This window comes from Grus americana, chromosome Z (assembly GCF_028858705.1).
Source record: "Grus americana isolate bGruAme1 chromosome Z, bGruAme1.mat, whole genome shotgun sequence".
Classification (NCBI taxonomy): domain Eukaryota; kingdom Metazoa; phylum Chordata; class Aves; order Gruiformes; family Gruidae; genus Grus; species Grus americana.
The window spans coordinates 46,362,174-46,389,317 of record NC_072891.1 but is presented as its reverse complement, the minus strand read 5'-3'; the positions used below and the strand labels follow the sequence as shown (position 1 = coordinate 46,389,317).

Here is a 27,144-nt window from a genome sequence, read left to right as displayed (position 1 = left end):
ATGCAGACATTAATTAAAAGTTCTCATGCCATGAGATGCCAGATGTTTTTAAACATAAAGTATTTATTTGCTGAATTCTGTTTAAAAATAGCACCCATACTCTGCCCCTAGTGTCAAACAACTGAAAAATACCTCAGAAAAAGGAAAGCTGTCTTTTGCATTAAGTAAAATGTTATCACTGTTATTAATCACTGGAAAAGTTCTCTGTACATTTCTATCCTTCTTTCTACAAAATGTTGCCACGTACCTTCCCAGATTTTAACTGAACACACAAATACTTTTCATTAAAAGAATAATTTCAAGGTGTCCAGAATGTAATACAGAAGCTTGCATGGCACAGTTTCACACCAAATATGCAATGTATTCAATAGCTTAGACCTGTTACTAATTCACTGCATACATAATACCTGGTAGGCATATGTATAAAAATAAAAGTATAATACAGACTTACCTTAGGATACTCCTTATTAATTTACTTTTATTAACTTATGTTGTGCAACTAAACAATAAAATCAACAATTTACCACTAAAGTCAACTTCTAGAGTTCTTCTTACTATACTACTGAGTTAACCATGAAATTATTCATGGCTATTTTATGCTCTGCTACCCAAGAAGTAAGATTTGTATCAATGTGTCCCAATAGCTTTGATTAGCTCTTGCAGCACTTCCCAAGTAAATTATCAATCAAGCTCTAAAAAGACAATGCTATCAGAATGAAAATGCTATGTCCTTGGAAAAGAAAAACTAACAAAATACGCATAATTTTCAACGTACTATTGCTGAAATGGTAATTAGGATGCAGTGCAAATACTTGCACTGGTAAAACATGCTTTTTCATAGTTTTGATAACAGGAAAAAAAACTATGTGTGGACTGTAGAATATAAAAACTCTTACTTTCATTAAGCTTTAAAGTAACACTAATGAATAAATACAAATCATAAAATAAAAACAGGACTCATCATCTCAGAATCTTTTAACAGTCTTTCAATGTTTGAGTAAATAATTCCTGAAAATACACAGTGTGTATAAACAAAAGCTCATGACTGTGCAGAATTGGTTTAATTGACATAAACACACAACATCATAAACTTTTGGAAAGTCTTCTGCAAGCCTTACAATCTAAATAAACCATATGTGTGGGCAGGACTAATTCTATCCTCTTAACACTTGCATAATTTGGGACTACTTTGACTAGAGTTCAGTAAAGCTAATCTACTAACAGCAATGTAACTGGAAGCAAATTTGTATTCTGCAGTTTTATAAATCACACTGCATTGAGCCATGTGACTAACATCTGTTGCACATTGTTTCTTCTCTGGTCCTTCCTCCAGGGGAAAAGCAGAAGTAAAGATGTTCCTTGTTTTGAAAGAGTTTAGGGGTTTTATATATGAATAGATGCAGTATTAAATATTTATGCTAAGCCGGCATGAGCAACAACTTTCCCTTTGCTCCTGACAGCAAGGTAGTACAGTATGTCCTGTCTCCTACTTCCTGAAAGAATTCACTTGGCAAAAAGTACATCAACGCCACTGACATTTAACCCCCTGGATAAACTTCAGTTTTCTTCAGTTTTCCCTTGTGTTGCAGATCCTTACTTAGTCTTTTAGGTTTTTGTGCCCATGTGCCAGAGTGTTTTTAAGATACTCAAAGCCTTGAAATTTAATCTAAATTATGTGGAAAACCAATCTGAAAAGCAAAGGTTTGATATGTGTCCAAACCAGACTCTCTTGCTCAAGGAAATGCACTAAACTTCCTGTTTTGCACAATTTCCTACATACTGAACGTTTGGTGTGCAGGTGGATTGCACTGTCCAGCCAGGAGGTCGCACAGATGTGAGCAGCTGAAACCCAGCCTTTGCCCATCGGGATAGGATGGCATCTCCAGGCCAGCCAAGAAATGATTCCAGGCTTGATGAAAAATGCTTTCCAGTAGACAACATAGCATCAGGAAGGAATGACGAGCTAAAGAACAAAGTGACAGCCAGAACACATACAAAAAGGAATGGCTGTCCAACTACAAACTTTCCAAAATTTTCCTCTTCAACACCTTTTGCCTATGGTGTTACATCTACACACTGACCTCTGCAAGAGTTCCAGTTATTTGGAGGTTAACTTAGTTAATTCTTGTGGTCACCTATGGTGACTTAACTGCTGTCAAGCAAGAGGCTTTGCAAGTACTATTGTCTCATCGCATCCAGGTTGTTGTGCTAGTATTTAGTCATAGGTTCCATTATGGTTCTTTCTGGATCATCTGGAGCTTCTTGGGCTACAGAGGCTTCGGAGTAGTCCTGTTTGACTTACTAATATATTCTCCAGGCACAAAGTCTGTAGACTCTTGATCAGCATCTTTATCTTGCTGAGACAAAGGCAAGGGATTCAGAATGGCTCTGTATGTCCTCCATGTCTAGGACACACACCTTATGTAATTGTAGGTTACAGGGTTGATACTGGCATATAGGTCCTCCTGAAAACTCTCCTACTTCGTTTCAGGCTTTAATTTAGGTAAAATCACCTTTCCCACCTATAAGATCTCTCCATGGGTATTTGCTACAGTGTTACTATGAACAATATTACTGTTAAACACTATTCCACATAGTTTGTATGCAAACTAGTTAGTGCAGTTTGATAGACAGTTTATTGCTGCAGGGAATAATGGTTATGCCCACATTAGTGTTTTAATTTGGACCAACAGTGTACTGTTAAAGCAAATCCTCCAGTCATTCACACTTAGATTTTCAAACTGATCCAACTCTCAGGGAGATTTTGGTGCAGGTAACCTGGATTATTTCTACAGGAAGCTAGAGAGGAATCTCTGTTCCAGTTGTATGTTATTTCACCCCAACAGGAACATAAGGGTGTGAAAAAATAAGCATGCCTCTGAATAGTTTCAATGCCTAGGAAGGGATAGTTAACTCAGGGGACCAGACTAAATCAAGTACAAAATACACCTCTCCAACCGTACATTCTCCAGACGTAGTAGTCTCCATACTGACTACTTCAACCTATTCATCTGCTATCATGGCATGATATTACTTCTTAACAGAGTCAATGTCAGTAACAGTGTGGGGTTTTTAAGACTACTTTTTGTCTAACTATTATTTTGCTTGATTTTTTCTTTCAAGCAGAAATACAAAGACATATCCAGAAGCATTTGTAAAGTTATTGACTTGTATCTCTAAGCATGCTGATCGCTAAACTAGAAATTAGCTCAGCACTGTGTCATTGCAAACTTATTATACTTAGCTTTTGAGTCTGATTTCAAGGCAAAACAGGGACATAATGTACTTACTACCTAATATCTGGACTGACTTAAAGAAACCAACTATGTGAACTCACTTAGCTCAACTAAATTTCTCATGTTTACAGGTCTCCATGACAAAACATCCGTGACTTATCTCAGCATCCATGGAGTTCATTTCAAGCAAAAGGTCCAAGGCACTACTAACTACATCCCTTCCTGGCTTATTACAGGCAAAAAATCAAATGAGAAGGCCAGCCAATCCCCTCAATGCACACACTCCAAAAATAATAGTGATGGATCATAAGATCTTTCTACAGTTGCTGGACCCAGTGTTTCCTATACTATCTACCAAAAATGTGTGCTTTGCTGAAAATGTAACACTGCCTTAGCTGTTCTTAGCAGTTCTGCCATCCATCAGACCTTGTAAACAACCAGAATTTTTCACCTAAAAATAGAAAACTTTCCTGTTGAAGGTGTGGTAAACCACCTGAACATTTACTTCCAAACATTCTTGCCGAAACCAAAGAAGTGGAAGGCTATTTAATTTTAAAGAAAGAAACATTATATGGTACTACAGTGGTGTGTAAAGTAGCTGGAAGTGATACACAGTGGAAAGAAGCCAGAAAGAAAGGAAATTATGTTCCTTGGCCAAATGGGTCCAAAGCTGCCAGCGTCTGATGATGGCACTGTTGAAAAATGAGGTTTGCATTCCCAGCCAAACAGCAGCAGCAGCTTATTGAAGGTCATAATCACAGCTCAGCAGTGGATTCAGCAGCAAATTTAACTAATCGGCATTGAAATGTCAGAAGAGTAACACTAGCCAAGCAGACTGGATTAACTACTCTAAAAGCACAGAACATGTGACCGATTAATGCCTTTTGATACATGCAGGAGTCCCCCCAAAATTATGGTCCAAACTCAGAATTGCAAAGGCCCCCTAGACCAGCTTGCAGCCCTTTGCTTCCTAAGTTAGGGGAAACCCTCAGACCTCACAAAGCAAGGGAGTGTCAGAGCTTTGCTTAGAAAACAAACAGTGGATCGTGAGACACTAAAGAAAGCTTTGGCTGTTCCCTCTCATCAAGAGTAACTGAAATATAACCTAGTCCCTTATGAAGCCCCATGCTAGCAGATGTGGGGACGGGGAAGAGAGAGAAATGGATTTACAAAATGTCAAAGTGAAAAGGATCACTCTAAGGTGAAATAAGCTGCTGAACACTATGAATTTGATAAAACTGCCCTTCAGGAATGAAGTCTCCCAACTGACGGAATGTTATCACAGCAAAGAAATAAGAAGTATAGCAAATACAGGAAGTATAGGATCCAAGCCATTAAACAGAGGAAGACTTAACTGAATGGTCATGATCAAAGCTAGTACTGAATTACAACATATATGAGGAAAAGAGACTTAACTATACAATAGCATAGAGTTAGAGGGGATGAATGTTATGAAAGTGAAAAAATAGACTTGCCGCAGCTGAAAGAAGCGGAGGAAAAAATCCCAAGTACCAATGTTATTAAAAAGGACACCTTGAGATAAGTTTTCAAAGAGGACAAGGATAAACAAGACTGAAGGTCTAGGAAGATAAAGTTACCTTGGTCAGAGGCAATGAGCATTTCACAAAGCACTTGTAGAAGGTCTCAAAGATAAAAAACCAAACAAACATAAATAAAACCCCAACTGTGATGAGAAAGGCATTCCTGCCTCCTGAATCATATAAAGTCAGAGCTTTCACCACCAGATTTTGTTTACATGAGAAATTGCATATTTTTGGGAACAGAAACTAGCCCTAAAGCACTGTAAAACCATGAGATCCAAATCCTCACTGCTATGGAGTGTAGTGGTGAAGGCCTCATCTAACCCTTATCCAACCACTTAGTACTCCATGAGAAAAAAACATTAAGATCATAACAATCTTACGAGTTACGTTGGTGGCCATGGAAAAGGAATTATTCTTAATGACCAATTATTCCACTACTTATAGAAGATGGCTGCAATAAGTAGGTTTTTCTTCCTGCCAGAGAATGTGTCAATATGAATACTGGCACTACAAACAAGCCAAACTATGTATTTGGGAAGGCTTGTGGAGAAGTGTGGAAGGAACACATGGTTAGAAGAAAAATGATTCACTGCAGAGAAAGTTCTAATCTTCATCACTTCATAGTCTATGTTCTAAATGTTCTGTCTGGATTATTTTGAGCTTATGCTATTTTTTTCTTTTAATTTGTCTTTCCTCCCAAGCTTTCTGGAGGGAAAAAAGAAAAATCTTGAATCTCAGCCTCAGAGTAAATATTTCACTGTTTGTGTATTTCGAAAGATCTAAAAGCCCCTGTGTGTTGCTCACTTTAAATTACCTGACAATCACACTTCTGGAAAAACACCAAAAACAGCAGAAAGAGTTCAACTCACAGACTATGAGAAACATAAATCTTACATGGAGTTCTTTTTGTGTTTGTAAACATTCTGTGGTCCTTCCACTTGCTTTACAATCAAGTTAGATTTGAATTTCCTATTATCAGAACTTCTATTCTGAATATTACTTTGCAGAAGGAAAAGGAACAATATGAAAATAGGCTCTTTTAGCACCAGTTCATAGGAAATCCATTCAAATAAGCCCTTCTAGCAGAAGTGAGAACAAACATCAAATCAGTGGAAAAATACATATAAGGACTTTGAAAACCTTGTTTCACAGTTTTGGGCAGGTTTCTAGTTTTGTTCTAAATTAAAATAACTTTTAGGTCAATTTATTTTTAAAAACCCCACAAAATAGGACACAAACTATTAATAATAACAATAATAAAAGATTCCAACAAATAGCAAAAGCAATCAACACAGTACTGGGATCCCTGCAATGGAGTCTGAACATGCTCATCTCCCTTGTCCACCATTTACTTCTGTCACTTCAGAATGCCATCAAGGACTCTCACATCCCTAAAGAGCAATCCTAACATGCAAACATTTCCCAATAAACATCAAAAGAAGCCTTCAACAGGGTACTAACCCTCCCTTGAAGTCTACAGAAATTGTACACTTACACAATGAAAAAACATACAAGTATTGCTGTGGTCTTCACTTTGTAAGAGAAGGAAAAGCACTCCACAGGAATTCTTTGTCAGGGCTATGTGGTCCCTGCCCTAATTAGGTACTTTGGAAGACCTACTCCTTTATTGTGGATTTTGGTAACTACAGAAAATTAAAATAGTAACAGACAGAAATAAAATTCACAAAGTGGTACTGCAGCAACTTAATAAATGTTTATCCTTCACTGATGTGAAATACACAATTCGAGAGCCCAGAAAGAAATTTGCTATTTTTCACCAAGCCATGCAAAACACACCTACTTATCTGGTTGTGCCTGGAATATGTTCACTAGCTACAGTATTTCCTACTTTGTTCTCTCACAGGTTCCTATGTCATTACTCATTTCTATTTATTTTCTTTCATGTTATCACTGCTCAGCTAATCCTCTATCTGTTCTTCACAACATATTTATCTATTTCACAACTATGCCCATGCCTTTCTCCACTCTGCCTCCTGGCAGTTTCTATACCCCTGCAGCCAAAACCAAGAGAAAGTTAGCGATTTGGCCTCTGTCAAATCATTACATAAAATGCACTCAGAGCACAGTCTTTGCACACAGAACTGGCTGGCAGAAGACAACTCAGTATAGATGCACATAGCTACTGGAGTACTGAAGGCAGCCTGCGCTTGTTAGGATTGACATCACATGCCAAGTCTCCTTGCCTCTTTGCCGCAAAGCAGAGATACGCACTTAGCATAACACACATTGCAATGAAGATAAGGAGAAGCAGTGAAAAGGTAATCTCCATCTTTTTTTTTCTTCTTTCTCATCTTTTTTTTTGTATGTGTAAGAAGCAGTGCTACAAATTACTAGCCTTGCAGTGGAAATGGGCAGGCAGTCTCAATGTAACCCTTTCACTCCCCCAACTAAGGATGCTTGTAACTGACGAAGGTAATAGAAAATCCCATCTCTGTTCCCTGATTTTATGAGAGACAAAAAAGGCTCAATGAAAAGATGTTTAATTGCTGTGTTCACAGAAAGTGACTTTGTGCACAACTGACTAGTGGCCCAACAAAGACTAAAGGACAGATGAAAGAGTGAATTTCTTCCTCTTCCAGAGTCCCAAAAGTTTTAGACAAACTAGATGAGAAAACCGTCATCAGAATCTGCTTTTTGTGTACTGAGCTCTAAACTCTCAGGTAAGTTATCCTGATTTGCACAAGATTTCCTAATTTCAACAATATCACACCATACCTCGTAAGAATTAGGAACAGCATTTAATACCTCATCTGCATTAACAGCTAAAAAAGGCGAAATATTTACAAGAGTACCTACCTCTATATTTGTTAGGATTTAGCTGTAAAATGTTAAGTTTCATAGACAAACGATGATCTCATGCACATGGGACAGATCTACACAGAACTTCATGGAGTTATTAATGATTTACACCAGCATTATGGGGACCATAGCATTCATTGTAGTATATTCAAAATAGGAAAAATCATCAGCTGCATGTATTACCTGGTTGCTGAAGCTGTAATTGCACGGGCAAAAGCCAATTACTTTGGATACATTATTCGGAAAATTGAAATAAAAATATCAGCACAAATTTAAAACATATTAAATCATAAACCATGTGTCGTGTATGGGGAAGGAACAGAATTTGCACTTGTTTAGCAACAAACAGTTGTAAATTGCTGCTGGTTTAGGCTACTTTTACATTATTGCCAAATAATTACATATTCTAAAATAGATAACTGGTCTTTGGCTCATGGCTTCATTTTTTTTCTGGAGCTACACATGAACACTCATTGTAGGATTGGAGGAGGGAGAAGGGGAAGGAGGGTTTTGGTTTGTTTGCTTGCTTGCTTGTTTGTTTTTTGAGGGACTGGGAGAGGCAGAAGGCAAGAAATTAAAGCCATTTTTCTTGTCTAAGACTATACTGCTGGTTCAGTCTGAGCTCAGCTTGTATCATCAGAAAGATAAAAAGACTTAGAAAAATAGTCATGATAGACACCTTTATACCTAGCCAATAATGAAATCTCCCATATCATAATTCTACTGCACCTGAAATGATTTCTCAGTGTAAAAGGAAACAAACAAAAAAATTAAGAAATACATCTCTTCATTCAACCAAATGAACCAGTAAAATTAACATTAGATGAGAAAAACTAGCAACGCTTAACCTAGAAAAAACACAACCACCACCCCTATTCACAATGGCTGATATGCAATGTTTTCTTGAACTAATCATGCTACAGGAGGACCTTGTTGGCACCAAATAAGGCATTTCCAAAAGCTTAACCACATTCTGAATTTCTAAATAAGTGAATAAAACCAGTCTATTGCCATACTGCAAAAACATTCTATATAAGATGACACCACAGGCAGTAAGACTAATATTAGAATCCTCTGTCAGGAGATAAGATTCTCTGTCACTAAAGATCCCATCCCTTACCCCCAACTTCAATAGCTTTCACTATTTTTAATGTACTGGAACTTCTACATGTGAAATTTGCTTTTTCCAGGACGAGGTAAGAATGAAAATGCTTCCAGTGTTTTTAAAAACAAAGAATAAAAAACCAAGGAACCACTATACATTATTCCAATTAAAGACTGATTTTTGTTAGTACTAGCAGCCCAGAAGTTTGGAGTATGCATTTCAAAATCGGCAGATAGCTAGTACTTACTTTTAAAACAAGAACATGTTGGAAAGGATGGTGCAATGTTAGAAGGTTGGGTTTGGTTCTCAGAACTCAGTGGACTCAGTTGCTTACTCAACCTTGGCATGGGATGGGAGAGGAATAGGGAATTAGGAAATTTTATGTTTCTTTGAAACATTCTCCTATCACGTCTACAGACACCAAATAGCTATCTGTAAAAGAAGAATACATTCCTACTACTTTCCAAGACTTTCTAAAAACAAAGTATTTTAATTGTTGAAAGGCTCTCAAAGAACCATGGCAATATGAAGGAGTCATACAGGTAACATGGAGGGGAAGGTGTCATTTGTCACTGAACATAAGAACCAAAGCAGTAGTGCAGGTAAAAGCAACGAAGGCTTGGAATCTCAGAAAAAAGTCAAGTTTGTAGGGACCTCTTTTCACCACCTCCTGGATGGAGGTTCCACCAGCTCCCTGGACCACCTGTTCCAGCACTTAACCACAATCACTGTGAAAACTCTTTTCCTGACATTTAGTCTGAATTTCCTCACTGCAGTTTGCGAATGTTGCCTCATATATTTCCCAGTGCACCTCTGAGCGGACCATGGCTTTGCCTTTTCTGTGACCACTCCTTAAGGTAGCAGGAGATAGCAGTTACAGTCTCAGTTAGTCCTGTCTTTTCCCAGGCTAAACAAACCTAGCTTTATCAGCCTCTTATATAACACATCCTCCTACCTGCTAATAATCTTAGCAGCTGCCTGACGGACCCTATGCAGTTTGTTAGTATCTCTATCATAACAGGCAGCCCAAAACTGGCACACTTGTAGTGTCACAGGTGTAGAAAAGACTATTGCTCTAGGCTAGGGGTGGGTGAGTGGAGCAGAAGTAAACCAAAATTGTCTACCCAACTGTCTGTAACTATCCAAAAAGGTTCCCTGGCCCTGAGATGGAGCTCAGGATGGATTGCTTTACTCACAAGGACTGGATCTGGTAGAGTTTTTGCTCAGTAACATCACCGTTTTGCAGGAACATGAATTCTCTTAGGCTTCTCTGAGGTAGTCACCAGCAGGTACTCAAACTACTACTCATATAAGAAAAGGGTTAGGGATCCTTAAATCAGTGTCCTATGAAAACTTCCATACAGAGGAACATGATGCACCCCATCAGCTCTGGGACTACCTACTACAATTCTATGTTATCTTCCTTCTTTTCCAGTCCACAATTTTTTCTGACACATTCCTTCCTATCTCAAATCCCTATCTTTAAGACTATCGTTCATTTTTCTTTCTCTTACTAGCTTTCATTTTTCTCTTTAGCAAAAAGAAAAAAAAAAGAAAAAAAGGGAAAAAAAAAGAAGAAAAAAGAAAATAGAGCCATCAGTTTGTTTGCATTGCTTTGGTGTTTCTTTGCTTAAACTTGAAACCAAGGCTGCAGAGAAAAAGACTGATATTAGCACCTGGCAACTGGTGCAAGAGGTAAAGCAGTATGCATGGATTTAATGCTTTCTATGCACTTCCTTTTGCCTTGAACATCATTGGTCTTGCAGTCTGCATTTAAAATCTCAAATCTACTATCTGATTCAGGTTCTTCCCAGGTGGGGCTGGTAAATTGCAGACTGCTAGGGATTACCATAGAGAGTAAGAAAGCTTTGCATACCTGGTATGGCAAATCAGATCAGAGAGAATCTGAAGTCTGTGGCTGCTTTGAACACCGCCTTTCTTTTGGCCCTTTTCAAGTTAGCCTTAAGGCTTCAAGACAATTGGCCACAACATAAAGTATCTTCTTTCTTATCACTTACAGCATGTACAATGCAAAGTCTCTGCATTTATGAGCACTCTGCTACTACTTACATGACTCAGAAACTGAATTGAAACATTGTTAATACTGCTGATTGTGAATACAATATTAAACAGTAGAAGGGCTATTTTACTACGGATCTGCAACAAAAAATCTTTTGCCATCATCTTATGCAGCTCTGTTGGTAGGAGAAAAAAGTTCAGGGGTAGAGACAAAGTAGGATACAAAGAACTCATTTTGAAAATTAGTTTCAAAATCTCAAAAACAGTGTTCAATAATGACAATTAATTACTATTTTCATCTCTCCATATTCTATCTCTCTATACACAGGTCACTTTTAAGGGTAAAGAATACTTCTAATTTCTAAATGCCATGCAACTCATACAACAAAAAAAATTCATTAATATTACCTACACACATATATATCCACATATATGAATGGCAGGCATGGAGGTATATGATTGGGCATACATATATATAATCTGTGTAATATATAACAAATATAATATGCATAAATATTGTACAAGACACACAAGCACACACACTTTTCCTGAGCCAAACCATTTTATGCCAGCTTTAAGCTGGGAACAAATCTTTTCAGCCAGTTATAAACCACTGAAATACAAGTTTATATTGGAAATGCTTAGGCACCCTTAACTGTAATGATGCTAGCAGGCTCTGCAATAATTCCAGTCCTAGAATTTAATAACATACAGTTACTATTCTACAGAATCGTCAAAAGAGCCCCATTAACTCTCCACTTACTACAAGAAGAAATGACATTTTTTGTAGCTAAAGCCAATAGGGAGGGAAAGAAGAGGGAATCGCTTCATGTTCCAACTTAAGGCCTCAGTTTAAAGTAATGGGACATCTTACAAGGTTTATTCTAGACAATGTAATGTTTATTTTTCTCATTTGAATTAAGTGAATTTATGTACAAGAGCCAATTTTAAGAATGCTTATTTAATAAATATATGGGGTTTTTAATGCTTTTCTAATCGCAGTGCAGGGCCTACCTCTTCAATTAACTCTTCAATAAACTCAAATACAAGTTTCACTGGCCAAGAGCCCTTTTAACAATTTATGTGCCATACAGCAAAAGAAGCAAGTGATTTTTGAACTCTTAAAACAATATTCCTTATTCATCTCATAAAATTACAAATGGCAACTATTTAAAGTTGCGTATTTGAAGCACAAGTAAATTCACATAATCTAAAACATCTCCTTTTGTATTAATTTTGGTCAGTAATCTGTGACTGAGATGTTACCTTCTTGTGGTACTATCCAAGAAGTGAAGCATCTTAAGACAGGTAAATATTGTACTGTGCCTTCTAAAAGCACCAAGAAAGCTCTATGGAAAACTACCAGAAATGCAAAAGAAACCTCCCTGATACCGCAGAATACACATCTGGCTTGTTTATTAACACATTTCATAGCAGAGGCTCACTTTAGGTTTTTATTATAAGGAAGGACACATTTCAGCACTCCAGATGAGACTGGGGGTTGGTGGTGGGGGTTGGAGAGTGAGTTGCTTTTGTTTTGAAACACAGATGTAGTTAGCACATGCAAAACTGGATCATTGAGTTTATGTCCTCTAAGGTGGCCCAAAGGCAGGAAAATTGGTTTCAGAGACTTATCATCATCTTTACCGTCATCAATGATACTCAAGCAAGACTGTTTTACCATTGTTTTACCAGTTTTACCATTTTTTACCATTTTACCATGGTTGCCAGTTTACCATATTTTTAAAAATGAGGAGCAAATAGTACTTTTCTCAGTTTACCTACTAATATTTGGTGATAGCCGCTTTCTAGATTACCAAGATCTTCATGTCAGTCTTTCTGCCAGATAGAATTACTGCTATCAGAGCTAAGACTCCAACTGGGATGAATTTTGAATAGCTTTATTTTATTGAAATAGTAAAGCGGTACTTCAGCAAAAGTAAAAATTATTAAATTGCTACCCTGTCAGTAGATTAATACTAGTTTCATTAAAATTCTAATTAAATTCTATAGCACTAAAAACTGAATCCAAATTCTTAGAACAGTGACGAATTTGAGGAAGAAAATACTAAAGCAAAATATAATAAGCTAAATGTTCAGATGGCTGGAAGACAGATCTAAGATCTCTGAATTCAAAACTGACTGTAGGTTATAGCCCGTATAGCCTACAGTGCATTTTGAATATTATGTTAACTACATGTAAACTACAGGCCAGTCAGCCCCACCTCCGTCCCTGGAAAGGTGATGGAACAGCTCATACTGGGGGTCATCTCTAAACATGTCGAGGAAAAGGAGGTTACCACGAATGGTCAACATGGACTCACCAAGGGGAAATCATGCCTGACCAATCTGATAGCCCTCTACAGTGGCATGACTGGCTGGGTGGATGAGGGGAGAGCAGTGGATGTTGTCTACCTTGACTTCAGCAAGGCTTTTGAGACTGTGTCCCATTACATCCTCATAGGCACATTACATCCTCATAGGCAAGCTTAGGAAGTGTGGGTTAGATGAGTGGACAGTGAAGCGGGTTGAGCACTGGCTGAATGGCAGAGCTAAGTGAGTTGCGATAAGTGGCACAAAGTCTAATTGGAGGCCTGTAGCTAGCAGTGTGCCTGAGGGGTCAGTACGGGATCCCATCTTATTCAACATATTCATCAACGACCCAGATGAGGGGACAGAGCGTACCCTCAGCAAGTTTGCTGATGATACAAAACTGAGAGGAGTAACCGACACACCAGAAGGCTGCACTGCCATTCAGCGAGACCTGGACAGGCTGGAGAGGTGGGCGGAGAGGAACCTAATGAAGTTCAATGAGGGCAAGTGCAGAGTCCTGCACCTAGGGAGGAATAACCCCAAGCACCAGTACAGGTTAGGGGTTGACCTGCTGGGAAGCAGTGCTGCAGAGAAGGACCTGGGAGTCCTGGCAGACAACAAGCTCTCCATGAGCCAGCAATGTGCCCTTGTGGCCAAGAAGGCCAATGGTATCTTGGGGTGCATTAAGAAGAGCGTGGCCAGCAGGTCGAGGGAGGTTCTCCTCCCCCTCTACTCTGCCCTGGTGAGGCCACATCTGGAGTTTTGTGTCCAGGTCTGGGCTCCCCAGTTCAAGAATGACAGGGAACTACTGGAGAGAGTCCAGTGGAGGGCTACGAGGATGATTAGGGGACTCGTAGGAGAAAAGGCTGAGAGAGCTGGGTCTGTTCAGCACGGACAAGAAAAGTCTGAGAGGGGATCTCATCAATACTTATAAATATCTAAAGGGTGGATGTCAAGAGGATGGGGCCAGACTCTTTTCAGTGGTGCCCAGTGACAGGACAGGGGGCAACGGGCACAAACTGGAACACAGGAAGTTCCATCTGAGTATGAGGAAAAACTTCTCTACTCAGGGTGCCAGAGCACTGGAAGAGGCTGCCCAGAGAGACTGTGGAGTCTCCTTCTCTGGAGATATTCAAAACCTGCCTGGACATGATCCTGTGCAACCTGCTCTAGGTGATCCTGCTCTAGCAGGGGGTTGGACTAGATGATCTCCAGCGGTCCCTTCCAACCCCTACCATTCTGTGATTCTGTGTGATTCTGTGATCCAGGACTGCCTGCCTGTCTGGTATTAAAACCAAACCCAACATTTTAAATAGATACCCAACTTTTTCTCTCTTTCAAAACATCTCCCCAACTAGTATCACATTTCTCCCTCTCCATTTCTCAAGGCAAATCTCTGGAGTCCCTTTGCTAAACATAGGTATACTGAATTATTATTTACAGCAGCACTGCAACAGAGTGTGTGAGGCTCACAAACACACCAAATATCTACCAGAACAGCTACTATTTAAAAGGAACCCCATATAAATCAAAGTGAATCTCTGTATTTATAACTCTCTATGGTAGTCTTTGTACTATAGACAACACGGAAATCATACGTAATTTCCACAATGCTAAAATAAACAATGTTTACATATTTGTGTGCAATTTACAAAATAAGTAATTTTCCAAACAAAAAAATACCAACTGGAAAAACTGCATCTGGGAAAAAAATTGGTAATTTGCATCCTTTCTTAAAAAACTCAACATAGGTGGTCATCTAAAACAGGACAGAGAAACAGAACCTAAGGTTAAAAAAATGTTTTATCCTCAATCCTCCTTTAGCACTTCTGTTTGCACTGATGAATAAATTTCATGGTATTTTCAGCCAAATACCCTACTTGATTCTGCATCTTAGAAGCACAAGAAGGACAGATACGATTTCCTCCTGGGCAGACTCCACTATGGATTTCAAGCTCCAAATTCTATGTTAAAAAACCCACTGTATGTATACCAAAGCACCACTACTTGCAAATACTTCCAGGAGGTCTAAGCTCAATTGCTTTTTCTTTAAGTTCAAATCACATTAAAGTCACTTACATCACTAAATGAAATTTCACTTATGTCTAACCAGGTCATGATCCTACCAACAAATATACTTAGTAAAGATTCAAGTATGGTTTTTGAATGAAAAGGACTTTTGTATGTAAATTTGAGGGCATACAAAAGCATTATCAGGATCAGGAATTAAAATGTCAGGCAATTTGCAGTCTCTCATATAAAAAAGCAAAACAAAACAAAACAAAAAACCACCACACACACAAACAAGTATGCAAGATCCAAGTTAAGATTCTCCACTACATAACGAATCAAAAGTAAGTTAAAAAAATTTTTTTCTTTCCCCAGACATCATACTTTTAATTTTTGCCATAATTTTTGTACATGATTATTTCTGTGTGGATAACAACTAGCAATATGTAAAAGTAGACTAAAGAGGGTTCATGGTTAAGGATTACTCTTGCAAGTATTTTGTCAACTGGAAATGTAGTGCAAAAAAGTTTATACAAATGTATACATTCACAAAAGGCTTCTACAGCCGAGGCAAACAGTGAATCACAGTTCTGCAAGACTGAACAATACTAAAGACTCACATTTAGGTTTGACACTTGGATGTTTTCCAACGGTCCTGGCTGATTTTACTATAGACTTATCAGTTGGCATCGGAACACTGCAGACATACAGATCAGATCAATGGTGGCCACAGACGCACAGATCAAAGAGGCTGCTTTGGTGCTTCCCCCCCACCCCACCTTTTTTTTTTTATTATTTCTTTTCCTTCTCTCTTGTCATTTAAAAAGTTAACAACCTTAGTGACATGTCCTGGAAAGATTCAAGAGTTCTGCTGATATACCATGTTTTGAAGAAAGGGATATTCTTCCTCTTAAGATACCAAAGACCATTTATATGAGATGAGAAGAGTGACTAAGATCTTTATAAATAGGAATTGAAAGCTGGTTTGCTAAATCCATATTTAGCCAGCTACATAAGTTGACCTGATTTACAAATGTGCCAAGCATCCTCTATGTTTCTGTCATCAAACACCATTTGGGTTTCAAGGGTGTCCAGCATACTTGAAAATGAGGCCACTAATTTTAGAGTCTAAATAGGATTCACATAACCTAACATTGGAATCCTGTTTTGAAAATGTCAGTATCTTGCTCAGAAGCTCTTTGGTTCCACGTACATGCTAGCTGTGCTGGGCAAAATTGCTGTAAGAACAGCCAAACTAGGTAAGACCAGAAGTCCATCTGTCCCATTATTCTGTTTTCAGCAGTTCCTAGCACTAAGTGTTGAAGGAAAACCTAAGTGCATGGTACACACTAAGGGACACTTTTGTCATCATACTTTTCTAGCTCCCAGCAATATGTGATGTGACTGGTCAAGTTATTGGCACATAGTGCTTGGCTAAGAATTTTTCATTGTGCTAGCTCTTACTACAAAACTAGTATATCTAAAGTGCTTTAATTCAAACAGAAAAAGCAGTAATCTTATGTCCAAAGATTACTGGAACAAAAAACTTGGAAGACCATTGTTTCAAAAAAAGTACTTCAACTCAATGCAAGCAAAGGCTTACAACCCTCAGGGGAGTAAAATTAATACCAGCACATCTGCTGTGAAGAAGTAGAAAGATGGTAAGCAGTTTCTAAAGCCATAGAAACACAAGACAGTGGTGTGACTGTGAAAGGCCCTTGATGGTTATCAAGGAAAAAGTAACTTCCATGGGGAAAATAAAATAAACAACCCAGGACTTACATAATTAAATACTGCAAGAGAAGTCAAGGTCTCAAGCACAGTCTCAGGTAGCACCGAAAGTTAGAGTCTCTGTATTCGAAAGAATGTTTTTCCTCAGGTAATGAAAAAGAACAAGGAATTCAGAGTCTCTTCAGGTTTTGCCAAAAGGAAAGGAAATTGAGTTGTAGGTTAGTGGGAAGAGATTTTGAAACACTAGGTTTCCAAATATAATCAACAAAACTGGACTGGGAATGAACTGATTTGAAGAGTGTGAACAACCAGGGAACACACAGAACCTTTTTTTTAATTTGAAAATTTTCAGCCAGCTTTGTTCACATGAGTAACTACTGGCTCACATAAGGGCATTTGCAACCATGCAATAACTCTAAATGCCAGTGGGGTTGACAGTTCCTCAGGGAGTAGCATGTCATCATCAACAGCATCAAAATATGGTGCCGCTCTTCATCTCCTGCTTTTAACCTGTTAGCTCTCCGAGTACGTGAACGATGCACACCTTTCAGTGTAGTATGAAGTCAGGGATCTCTCCCCTGAACAATCTAGTTAGAAGCTTTAGAGTCTTTGCAGTCTGACACACTTCCCTTCTCCTTTTCCTCCAACTCACTCCCTTCTGCTAGTGAGAGAACGTAAAATCAGATAATTAAGTGCTCTTAGGTGTTCATGAAACTCTCAAAATTCTACAGAAAGAATTGAATCTCCGGCTTTTAAGCTATTTAAATTTGGTCCACAATGCTTTATTCATTTTATATATGTACAGTTTAACACACTAGCACCAACAAAGACATGTAGGCCACATTCTTCTTTTACTAGCATAAATTTGGGAGAAGCTATATTGAATCTTGAACTAAATAATGTAAAACCAAGAGAGAGTATAAAATTAAATCCAGCTTCAAAGATCTGCAGGAAGCAATAAGAGATTATTGCAATTATTATATACAGTCAAGATCCTGTTTCCATACAGAAGTCCATAGTAAATTAAAAAACACAGGAGGAGAAGTACTGAAAACACAAGTAAAATGCATATGCTTTGAACTACAGCTTTTCTCATAAAGCATCTGTCAGAATTCAGGAGAAATGCAGCTGACCCACAGTAGCAGCTACTGGAATAGACAGCTTAAAATGCCTGATTAGGTCACTCTATGCAAGAATTACCATCATTTCATAACAGTCTAAAATGTTGGGGAAACATCTCCCTTAAGGGAAGTATTTTGGGATATAAAAACCACTGTAAGTATTGGCTAATAAGGAACAGACAAAGAAAAGTGCCAAATGCTGTAAAACCCTGATACTTCAAATAATGACTAAAATTTATGACTGCTTCCTTCCCTGGCAGACAGGAGTACAATTAGAATTCTCAAAACAACAGCCCCTTTGTTCTGGCATGCTGTGTTATGTTTATACTGCTACAGATAGACTAGAAGATAAAAAAATAAATACTACAGCACCCTTTTTAACCCAAGATAATAGCTAACTTTTTTTATGTGGGTTTGGACATGGTTTTGCACATAGCTTACTCTTAACTTAAGTCATTTAGGTAATTATCATTGCCTGCACAGGAATTAACCATTTAAGTAGCTTGCTGTATATATAGAAGCCTCTATTTGAAAAATCCCATGAAACAAGAACAAACAAGCTATTATGAGTCACTTAAAAATTTCCTTTGCTGTCCAAATACAGCTTGACATTTAAACAGCTTAAATTATTCCTTTATTTCAACTCTGAAAAATTTAAATGTGCTTGGTTTGATGAACTGTTGAATGAAAAGTATCAGGAAGTATGCATGCTCTTTCTTTCATCCTTTACTTATATTCAATGATATGGATCACTTGGAACTGCCAGTAGTTAGGAGAAACACAGGGAAATAAAAGCATGGGTTTTTTCTCATACAATTACAATATTCTGAACATGCAATCTGGACTCAGATAACTACAGATGGTTTTGCAACGGAATACCCTGCAGGCATATTTTCCCTACAAATTCTGGGAAAGGTACATGCAGGGGAAGCTCTGACAACTTCCCAAAGAGCAGTAGCATATTAACAACAGAATCTTGAAGATTTCTCCTACTGTATGCTGTCATTTTGGCCTAGACATCTCTCTCCCCTTTCTCTTTCATTTTGTACTACTTGTGCATCTTGCCCTTCACGGTTCCACTGATCACTGTTCTTATCACACAGTAAAATGGCCAGTTTCTTCCTCAATCATAGTGCTGATCCATAAGGACCTGTGTCAACCTTTTAGTATCATGCTTTTTAAGTCAAAGGAAATCGCTAAGCAGTTCCACCAATTTCATATGGCTACAAGAACACAGTACGCAACATCACACTTACCTCCAAATCAAACCAGTATGCAAAGCATCAGAGAATATAGTCTGTGGTACGTGCCCAAAGCAACCAGGACTCGTGTAAGTTTCCTGATGCTTTCATTTAGGGGCTCATTGAGCAAAGAGCTACCATTGAAAACTCAGTAACCAGTACAAGGTATCTACAAAGCAACAATGCTTATATGACAGAGAAGGGTCACTGAATGCTTAAGTTTTAAATGTTAGAGAACGTCATTTAAAAAAAAAAAGTAAACTTATACTAAAAACTATACAATATTATTGCATGCCAGCATAATTTTCTACCTTTATCCCTAAGGAGGACTGCAAAAGGAAAGCTGTAGAAAAAAATCTTTGTAAATAAGACACAAAACATGTAGCATGAAACAAAACATGTAGCATGAAACAAAATGTGTCCTTATTTGATTAATTGTACAGTTTGTAAAAAGTAATAAACTTATGGTTCATCTAAGAAGTTGGACTGGCCATTTGTGCAATTTGAAGTTGCTTCAGATATCAAACCTACTTGACAACTGTCCCAAGAGCTCCAAAACACAAACCCAACAGCCTGGGAATACACCTTTGTTTTCAGTCCACATCATTCTAACACAGCTTTGCATATAATTCTTCCCTTGGATGTTTTGTCGATCTGCCTAAATGAATCCACTCTACTGTTGGCACTAGGCAAACAGTGAATAAAAATAGTGTTTCTTTCTCTGCTATTCACAAACACTGTCTCATTAGCAACTTAAAAATATATATATTTTTAAGAAAAATAAAAAGCAAATGGGGAATTTCAATTGCTAGGCATTGCCTTACAACTAATAGAGCTAAAATTCTATTGTCATTGCACGACTGGAAATTATACTGTAAAACCAAAAATATTTAATTAGGCTTTTTATTCTCCACAATTCCATGAAAAATTGATAATATAATCCTAACAGTTTGCCCTACTGAGCTTCCAAATACCAGTGTTTGACTAGAAACTCATAAATCACAAAAGGCTTATGAATAAACTCTAGGTCTGGATTTTAACATGTTCTTGTTCTGTCAAGACATAATGGTAAAATCAACGCCAAAAGAAAACATGACAAAATGATAGCAGCATCAAGTATTTAAATTAGTAGAAAGAATAAAAGAACTTCAGTTTGGCAAATGAGGAAGTTCAGACCCAGATGTCTAATGAGCTTGTATTTTCCTTCCCTGAGCCCTGTTAAAATTAAAATTAAAGAACATAGCACAAAAGATGCAAACAAACCTACCCACATGAAGCCAGATCTTGAGTTTTAAGTTTGGTTTAAGAAAAATAGCACAGCATCTTTATATTGATAGGAATTTGACATTGTTAACTAGCTGATAAAAAGGAGTCTAACAAAATACAGGAAATGAGATACTAAGAATTTTCTTTACCTAGCCATTCCCAGACTGGAAAAGTTGGAAGGAACTATCAATACATCAAGCCTGGAAAAGGGATGGATACCCAGTGTGGTGTAAGCAGCTGAGAGGCACTGAGGAATTAGCTGAAGCAAATGTTCTTCGCAATGTTCCATAAGGCACCAGGGAGCAAAGAGTCTATAAGGAATGACTGCCTGCAACCTGGCAGTAGGATTTTGGAAACGGCAGGGATATTCCACATGACCACAGATTTCTTCATGCCATCTGACAATAACAACAACAACAATAACAATAAAACAAACAAACAAACAAACAAAAGAAAAAATAGTTTAATGTGATACCAGAAATGTGCACAACTGAGTATGCTAAGACAAGGATATTATCTAGACATCAGAATGACAGAGTTAGTTTGCATAAAACCAACTCATTTGTATTCTCACACTGTTCACACATGTGCAGCACTGTGAAAACACTCTACTACATGTCTGAGTAGAACTGATATACTTACTCATAACTAAAAAAAAGACTAATCAAACCTTGTTTTTAAAATAGCTATGCATCAAAAGAAGAAGCGCTCAAAATGTATATAAAGAAAACTAAGTAACAATACAAAAATACTTATTCAGAAAATTCCTATTCAAACTTGACTATGAAAATAAAATTTTGTACATATTAACCCAAACTTATGAAATGCAATGAGAATGAAATTCCAAGGGAGGTTTTTTTTCTGTTGTTACTAAAATTCTCCAGGAACTTTTACTGATTTTTTTTTTTCCCCTTAAGAAAAAACAACAGTAGATATCAATTCAGGTCTATCACTGTAGACATTTGACAATATCACATTAGGATCAAGCTTACTTTACATTACTTTTGCAGGATATTCAGAGCTGTAGCTGGAAGGAAGGAAGGGTAAGTTAAATCCTTCCTAAACACTGAGTCATACATCTTCACAATAATTTATCTGCCCAAATAAACTCATATCTAAGCAGAAATCAGCTTCATGTTTTCACCTGTTAGCCTGTCTTCTGCACAGCATAGAGCCTTTCCTTGGTTTGAGATTTCAACTTAAGGAAGCTGGTTCTACTATGCCTGGACAGGCAAAGCACTTATTGCACCCAGCATTGCCCAAAGCATTTATAATTGGAAGATCATGCTCCAGGTGAGTGCTGACACACAAAACAAAATGATATGTAGAAAAGGAGTACATTCTGCTGAAGTGCAAACACTTCAACACCTTACATAACTTTTTCTGTAAAAGAAGTGGACTCTAAGCTATTTCATTGATTACATCTGCAAAGAAACTACATCCATCATTATATTTTTTTTCCCAAGGGTGATCTAACCCAGTATATTTCTGCTCTAAAACAACATCACTTTGTATTTAATCATCAGAGTTGAGATTAGCCAAGAACATGAAAGCTAGCAAAGCTACCCTATCTCTTGTAAAAGTTGCCAAGTCCTTAATGACCATGAAGAGATAGGAAACATACTTTAACACCCTAGCACCATTTAACATTTTCTTTGATACAGTCTCCTTATATCAAACTTACTGGCACTTGGACATAAATTACATTACATATTTCAACAACTTCTTTCATAAATCCTTCCTCTTCCTGCTGCCCAAGAGTTTATCTCCATTATCTTATCTGAGACACTACCTTAACATCTGCTGGTCTCTCCATGTCACCTCCTTTCTAGAAATGCCTGCTAGTGTGTATAATGTGGGTTTGGTTACCTAGTCTTAATGATTAAATAAAGTAACAAGTATCTGTTGTGCTAACTCCCAAATAAAGATTAACTGGCTATAACTGTAAGGGAGAGGAGAGGAGAGGAGAGGAGAGGAGAGGAGAGGAGAGGAGAGGAGAGGAGAGGAGAGGAGAGGAGAGGAGAGGAGAGGAGAGGAGGCTCAGGGGGATCTCATCACAGTATTCCAGTACTTAAAGGGCATCTACAAAGGGCACAGAGGCTCTCTCTTCACAAGGAGCCACAGGGAGAAGACAAGGGGCAAGGGGTGCTAAATAAACTCATCTAAGCTCCCCTTCCCCTGAAAGACTAGACTAGATGATCTTTCAAGGTTCCCTCAAACCTGGGCTATTCTGTGATTCTATGACCCTATGAATTTGAAAAGCTGAGAGCAATATGTGACGAAATCAAGCACCATGTCTGAGACTTCTGCTAACTACGGTGAATACACATGGGCAACAGGTGGTATTTCTCCAGAGACTTAATTTTTAGCTTCAAATCTCATTTGCAGGCCTATATAGTATTGTTCTGTTCATCTATCACTCTGTAATAATTTAAACTCAATGAGCACTTTAGATGGATTGGAAGGAGGAACAGATCTATCCAAAATAATTAAATTTCTACAGGCTTGGTGAAAGACAGCTAAGTAGCCACTGCATGTACTAGGCAACAGGTTATTTTTTAATTGAAAAGAATCATTGGTCCAACTTTACTTTATGGGACCACTGCAACAGGTCTTTCATGTACCCAATCAATACACATCACCCCAAGCAAACCACTACACAGGCCAGCTCCAACTCTGGGATGGGACTGGACAGGAAGAAAAAAGCAAGTAAGTAGGCACTACTTTCGTAGAGGATATTAGATATCCAGAATGGACCCAGTCTAGTAACATGAAAGATCTTACAGCCAGGCATTGTAAGAAACAAGGGAGGACCTGGTATTGCTGCAGCAGGGCATTAAGAGACACAGGATGTAGGATGCAACTCCAGAGGACACTGGGATTTATATTCCTCACTAAGCAGCTTGTTTTCACATAAAAAGAACCACACCCTTACCCATGAAATAATGCCTTTGGAATGATTTTCCTGTCAAGATTTTTCTGTTCAGATTAAACAAGTTCTGTTTTGATTCCTGTACTAATATGACTCATTTTCACATTCCACAGAGTAAATGAAAATGCTACCCATATATATATCATTTTTCAACAACATTCTCAACACGAACCTGAAATCAGCTTGCGAAGATGGCAAGGCAAACTCAATGTTTGTCTGGATAGCAGCTGCAAAGGACTGCTGTTTAACTTCCTGCCAGCACCCCACAGCAATAGTGAAGGTGGATGCTGGCATTGGCATAGTCACATAGTAGTACCAGCTCAAGATACCTGTAAATAAAAAGAACATTTGTACAGACTCATCAGTCACAGCATACATTCAGTACTTGACATTTTTATGTACTTAAGATATTGGGCCAAACCTCCCACCTTACATCCTGGTATTTTTGTTGGGGAAAGAAAAATAATTTCACTGAGCCACGTAAGAGCAGTCATATGTAACCACCATGGATTCAGTACTGTTTACTTACAACTGCAACTTTCCTCTATCTGTTGATGTCTTTATCTATAAATAAATCATCCATAAGTGGGTGTTATTAATGCAGCTTAACATGATTGTACTGTTACTGCCCAAGAATTGCATCACATGTGAAATCTAATCGCACCTTTAGATCCACACATAAAAAAATATTAAAATTTAACGCTTTCAACCCTGGATCAACCACCTTATGGTTTTGTCTTAATTGTATTATCTCACCTAAAACAAAGTCTTTTCTTTGTGTTCTGGACAGTACCAAACTGATAGGCAAGTTCTAACAGACACCACTAGTGCTTGTGAATTGGACCTGGCAATCTGAGATCCACGATGTGCCAAACAGGCAGTGAGACATCACAGCTTAAAATCAGATGGGATATTGCCTAAATCAATGACTTGGTCATGGTAATCCAGGAGTTGCTAAAACAAGATTAGAGACTCTATTAGAGGGTAAAAATATGGTAAGTCTTAGCATAATGGGAACACAGTTCTGGAAGACAAGGAGTACGGTATAGGATGACTGTACCTATGAACACATTTGGATAATCTGGAGGATGTTTTAGGACAGCATAATTTTCATTAATCTAAATGTTGCTTAGAATTTCTGTTTGTCCATTTAAAAAGGGTATAGCTTAAGGGTCACATTGAAGTACTGATTTATGGTCACAAATACAGTCACTACACCATACTAATAGGTTAATTACTCTTGGAAAGAGCCTAGCATGAGTTACAACCTGCTGAAGCATGCGCAAATAACTGTAGCTGTGGCAACTATGGAAACATATAAACTTTGGGGGTTTTTAAGAGAACATTAATACATGTTCTTTTGCAATAATATTCTGACTAGGGCTATGGAACACTATCAGAAGGAAAAAAAAGGAAAAAAAGAAAAAAAGAAAAAACCCAATCCAGTAGAGGCCACAAGACATAGAGGAAAGGAAATAAACAACTGCAGCAAAGCAGCTCTGAATTTCCTATCTTAATGACCACGGAAGGTTAAACTGTCCAAAGGAAGAACAAGCAAAAAAATCTTTTTGCTTAGCCTGGACAAATTTTCCACCTACTATTTAGTATGACAAAACAATACTATTTGTGAAGACTTGCAAGAGGCAGATAAAGCCTCTGCCTCTTACATGCTAATGCACTAGGAACCACTTGTACTCCCTCACTCCATTCCACTTTAGGCAACATTCTCTACTACCATCAAAACCCCTTTGTCTGTATTGTCAGGTGAACACCTATTACTCCTGTAATTTTCCTAACCTCCTGTCAGCATGTGAGCAGAAGGAACTTATTTGCTCCAAACACATCAGGAACAAAGAGGATAACTGTTTTGCCAAATTCTGCCCTCCTCTTTTTTTTTTTATTAACTTACCAAAGCTACAAATGAGCCAAGGCAAGCAAATGCCACCTTGAAAGAGAGAGGTCACCCTGGACAGCAGCAATTTATTATTTTGAAATACCAAACTCCTGATGTAGAGAGTTTCATTGATATAAACTGTGCTAGAAGCCCAAGCCTGCACACAGTGAAGTTAACAGCAGCTTCACCATCGCCTTATATGCGTACAAGAGAAGGCCCAGAGGTAGTCTACAATACTTCACTTTGAGTAGCATGTTCGATACAAAGCATTACAAAATGCTCCATGCAGTTATGTTAATTATAAAACCTTAAGAGTTAAATAACAGCAGAGGAAGAGTGAAAATTTGAGGAATCGTAATGGAAAAACAGTAATGTGTTTTCAACTGAATTCTGAAACAAGTATGAAAGTCAAACAGCAGTCACAGAAAACTCTTCCACACGGCAGGAGGTTTACACTTCCTTTACAGGAGAAGGCTCTCACAACAGTGAGGAGACTGTCTAAAAGGAAAGGGTGTCGGCCTGTGCTATGCAAACAGGGGGAGCAGAGAGAATTACAGAGAAAAACAAGTTTAGCAAGACAGGCTAGAGCAAGCAAGACCCTTTTTTAAAAAACAAGGGTAATTTGAACAGAATGTCAAAATGAATGGGGAATCAGTTTAGCAGTCCAGAGAGAAGAACAGCACGTACTGCATTCAGAAATTTACATGAATTAGCAATGAACAGATGCTATTCAGAGCTGGAACAAACCTTGCAAAAGGGTGAAGGTACCATAGACAAAGAAAGTTAGGTTTTTTCGTGATGTGTTTTCAGATTTATCTAATTTAGGATTTCCAAAAGAAGAAAGAAGAGAAAGAGAAAGAGAAGGGGAAGAGGAAGAGGAAGAGGAAGAGGAAGAGAGAAGAGAAGAGAAGAGAAGAGAAGAGAAGAGAAGAGAGAAGAGAAAAGCAACTAACAGATATCCTTGTCTTTTTTCTAAGTACCTTATATTTTGCAGGCATTACAGAGACTATGCAAACTCGGGATATTCCCAGAACAAGATCAAAGATCTATACCGTCTTTACACACCTAACTGGGGCTCAATCCATTTCCTGCAGGGCTTTTAGGTGCTTTCTGCATTCATACTCTAGAACTGTGTAGGATAACTATATATTTATTCTACAGTTGTTTTGTCTTGAACAACTGAAATCACTGGCATGATAAATGAGTCCTCTCTATAGTGCATTCACTGATCGGTGACTGAAACGGTCTTTATCTTTCCAGCACTTCTCTACAGCAAGCACTATTTCAGAGCCTAACCCTCATGTATCTTCTGTCTTCTCTCACAAGGTAAGACTCCAGCCTGTCTCCCAGCCTGCCCTTTTCTCCCATAATTTCACTTCCTTTCTTTAACTTTCTTCAGGCCAGTGTGCTTTGTTTTGTCTTCCTTCATCTGTAACCTCAGATCTATCCCAGGGCAGAGATCGGGATCACCAGATCGGCTCCGCTCCTTTTCCCTTCTCTCGGCTTCCCCTGGCCGCCCTCCGCTTTCCAGTGCTGCTACCTTGGAGACAGCACCACCTCCAGGGTAAGAGAAAACAGTGCAGCTGACACGGGCACACGGCTTGCTTTTGCCGAAAACAGCATTTTACACCACAAAAACATTTTCAGACTAAGCAAGGACACCTTGGGAAGAACAAGAGATTAGGCTGGGGTTAGTCCATGAGAGAAATAGAAGAGCAGCCCGGTCTTTTTATTTGTAACGCTTATACCCTTTCCTTACAACCAAACTTAATTTAAAAGCAACTTGATTCCTACACATGGTTACTTTAGGCAATTATAATACTTTCAAAATGTTTTCTCTACAGGTAATTTTGAAAATAATTTTTTTTAAAAAAATTTTTTCAGTTCTGCAAAGCAAATATATCATGCCATA

At 38.1% G+C, this 27,144-nt stretch overlaps 1 protein-coding gene across 12 annotated transcripts in view; it reads right to left on the bottom strand.

Moving 5' to 3' along the window:
- The window catches only part of AOPEP (aminopeptidase O (putative)), a 214,066-nt gene that overhangs the window by 145,127 nt on the left and 41,795 nt on the right, over nt 1-27,144 (bottom strand). For 10 of the 12 annotated variants that reach the window (XR_008574756.1, XR_008574760.1, XR_008574761.1 and 7 more), the window contains exons 8-9: nt 23,511-23,667; nt 20,556-20,804 (exon numbers count right to left, since the gene is read on the bottom strand). Coding sequence is in view for 6 of the 12 variants with exons in the window: in XM_054810922.1 (XP_054666897.1) it covers nt 20,556-20,804; nt 23,511-23,667 (406 nt within the window). In the remaining 6 variants the exon portion in view is untranslated. The remainder of the gene's footprint in view (nt 1-20,555; nt 20,805-23,510; nt 23,668-27,144) is intronic. The other 2 variants (XR_008574757.1, XM_054810925.1) reach the window with 1 other exon arrangement.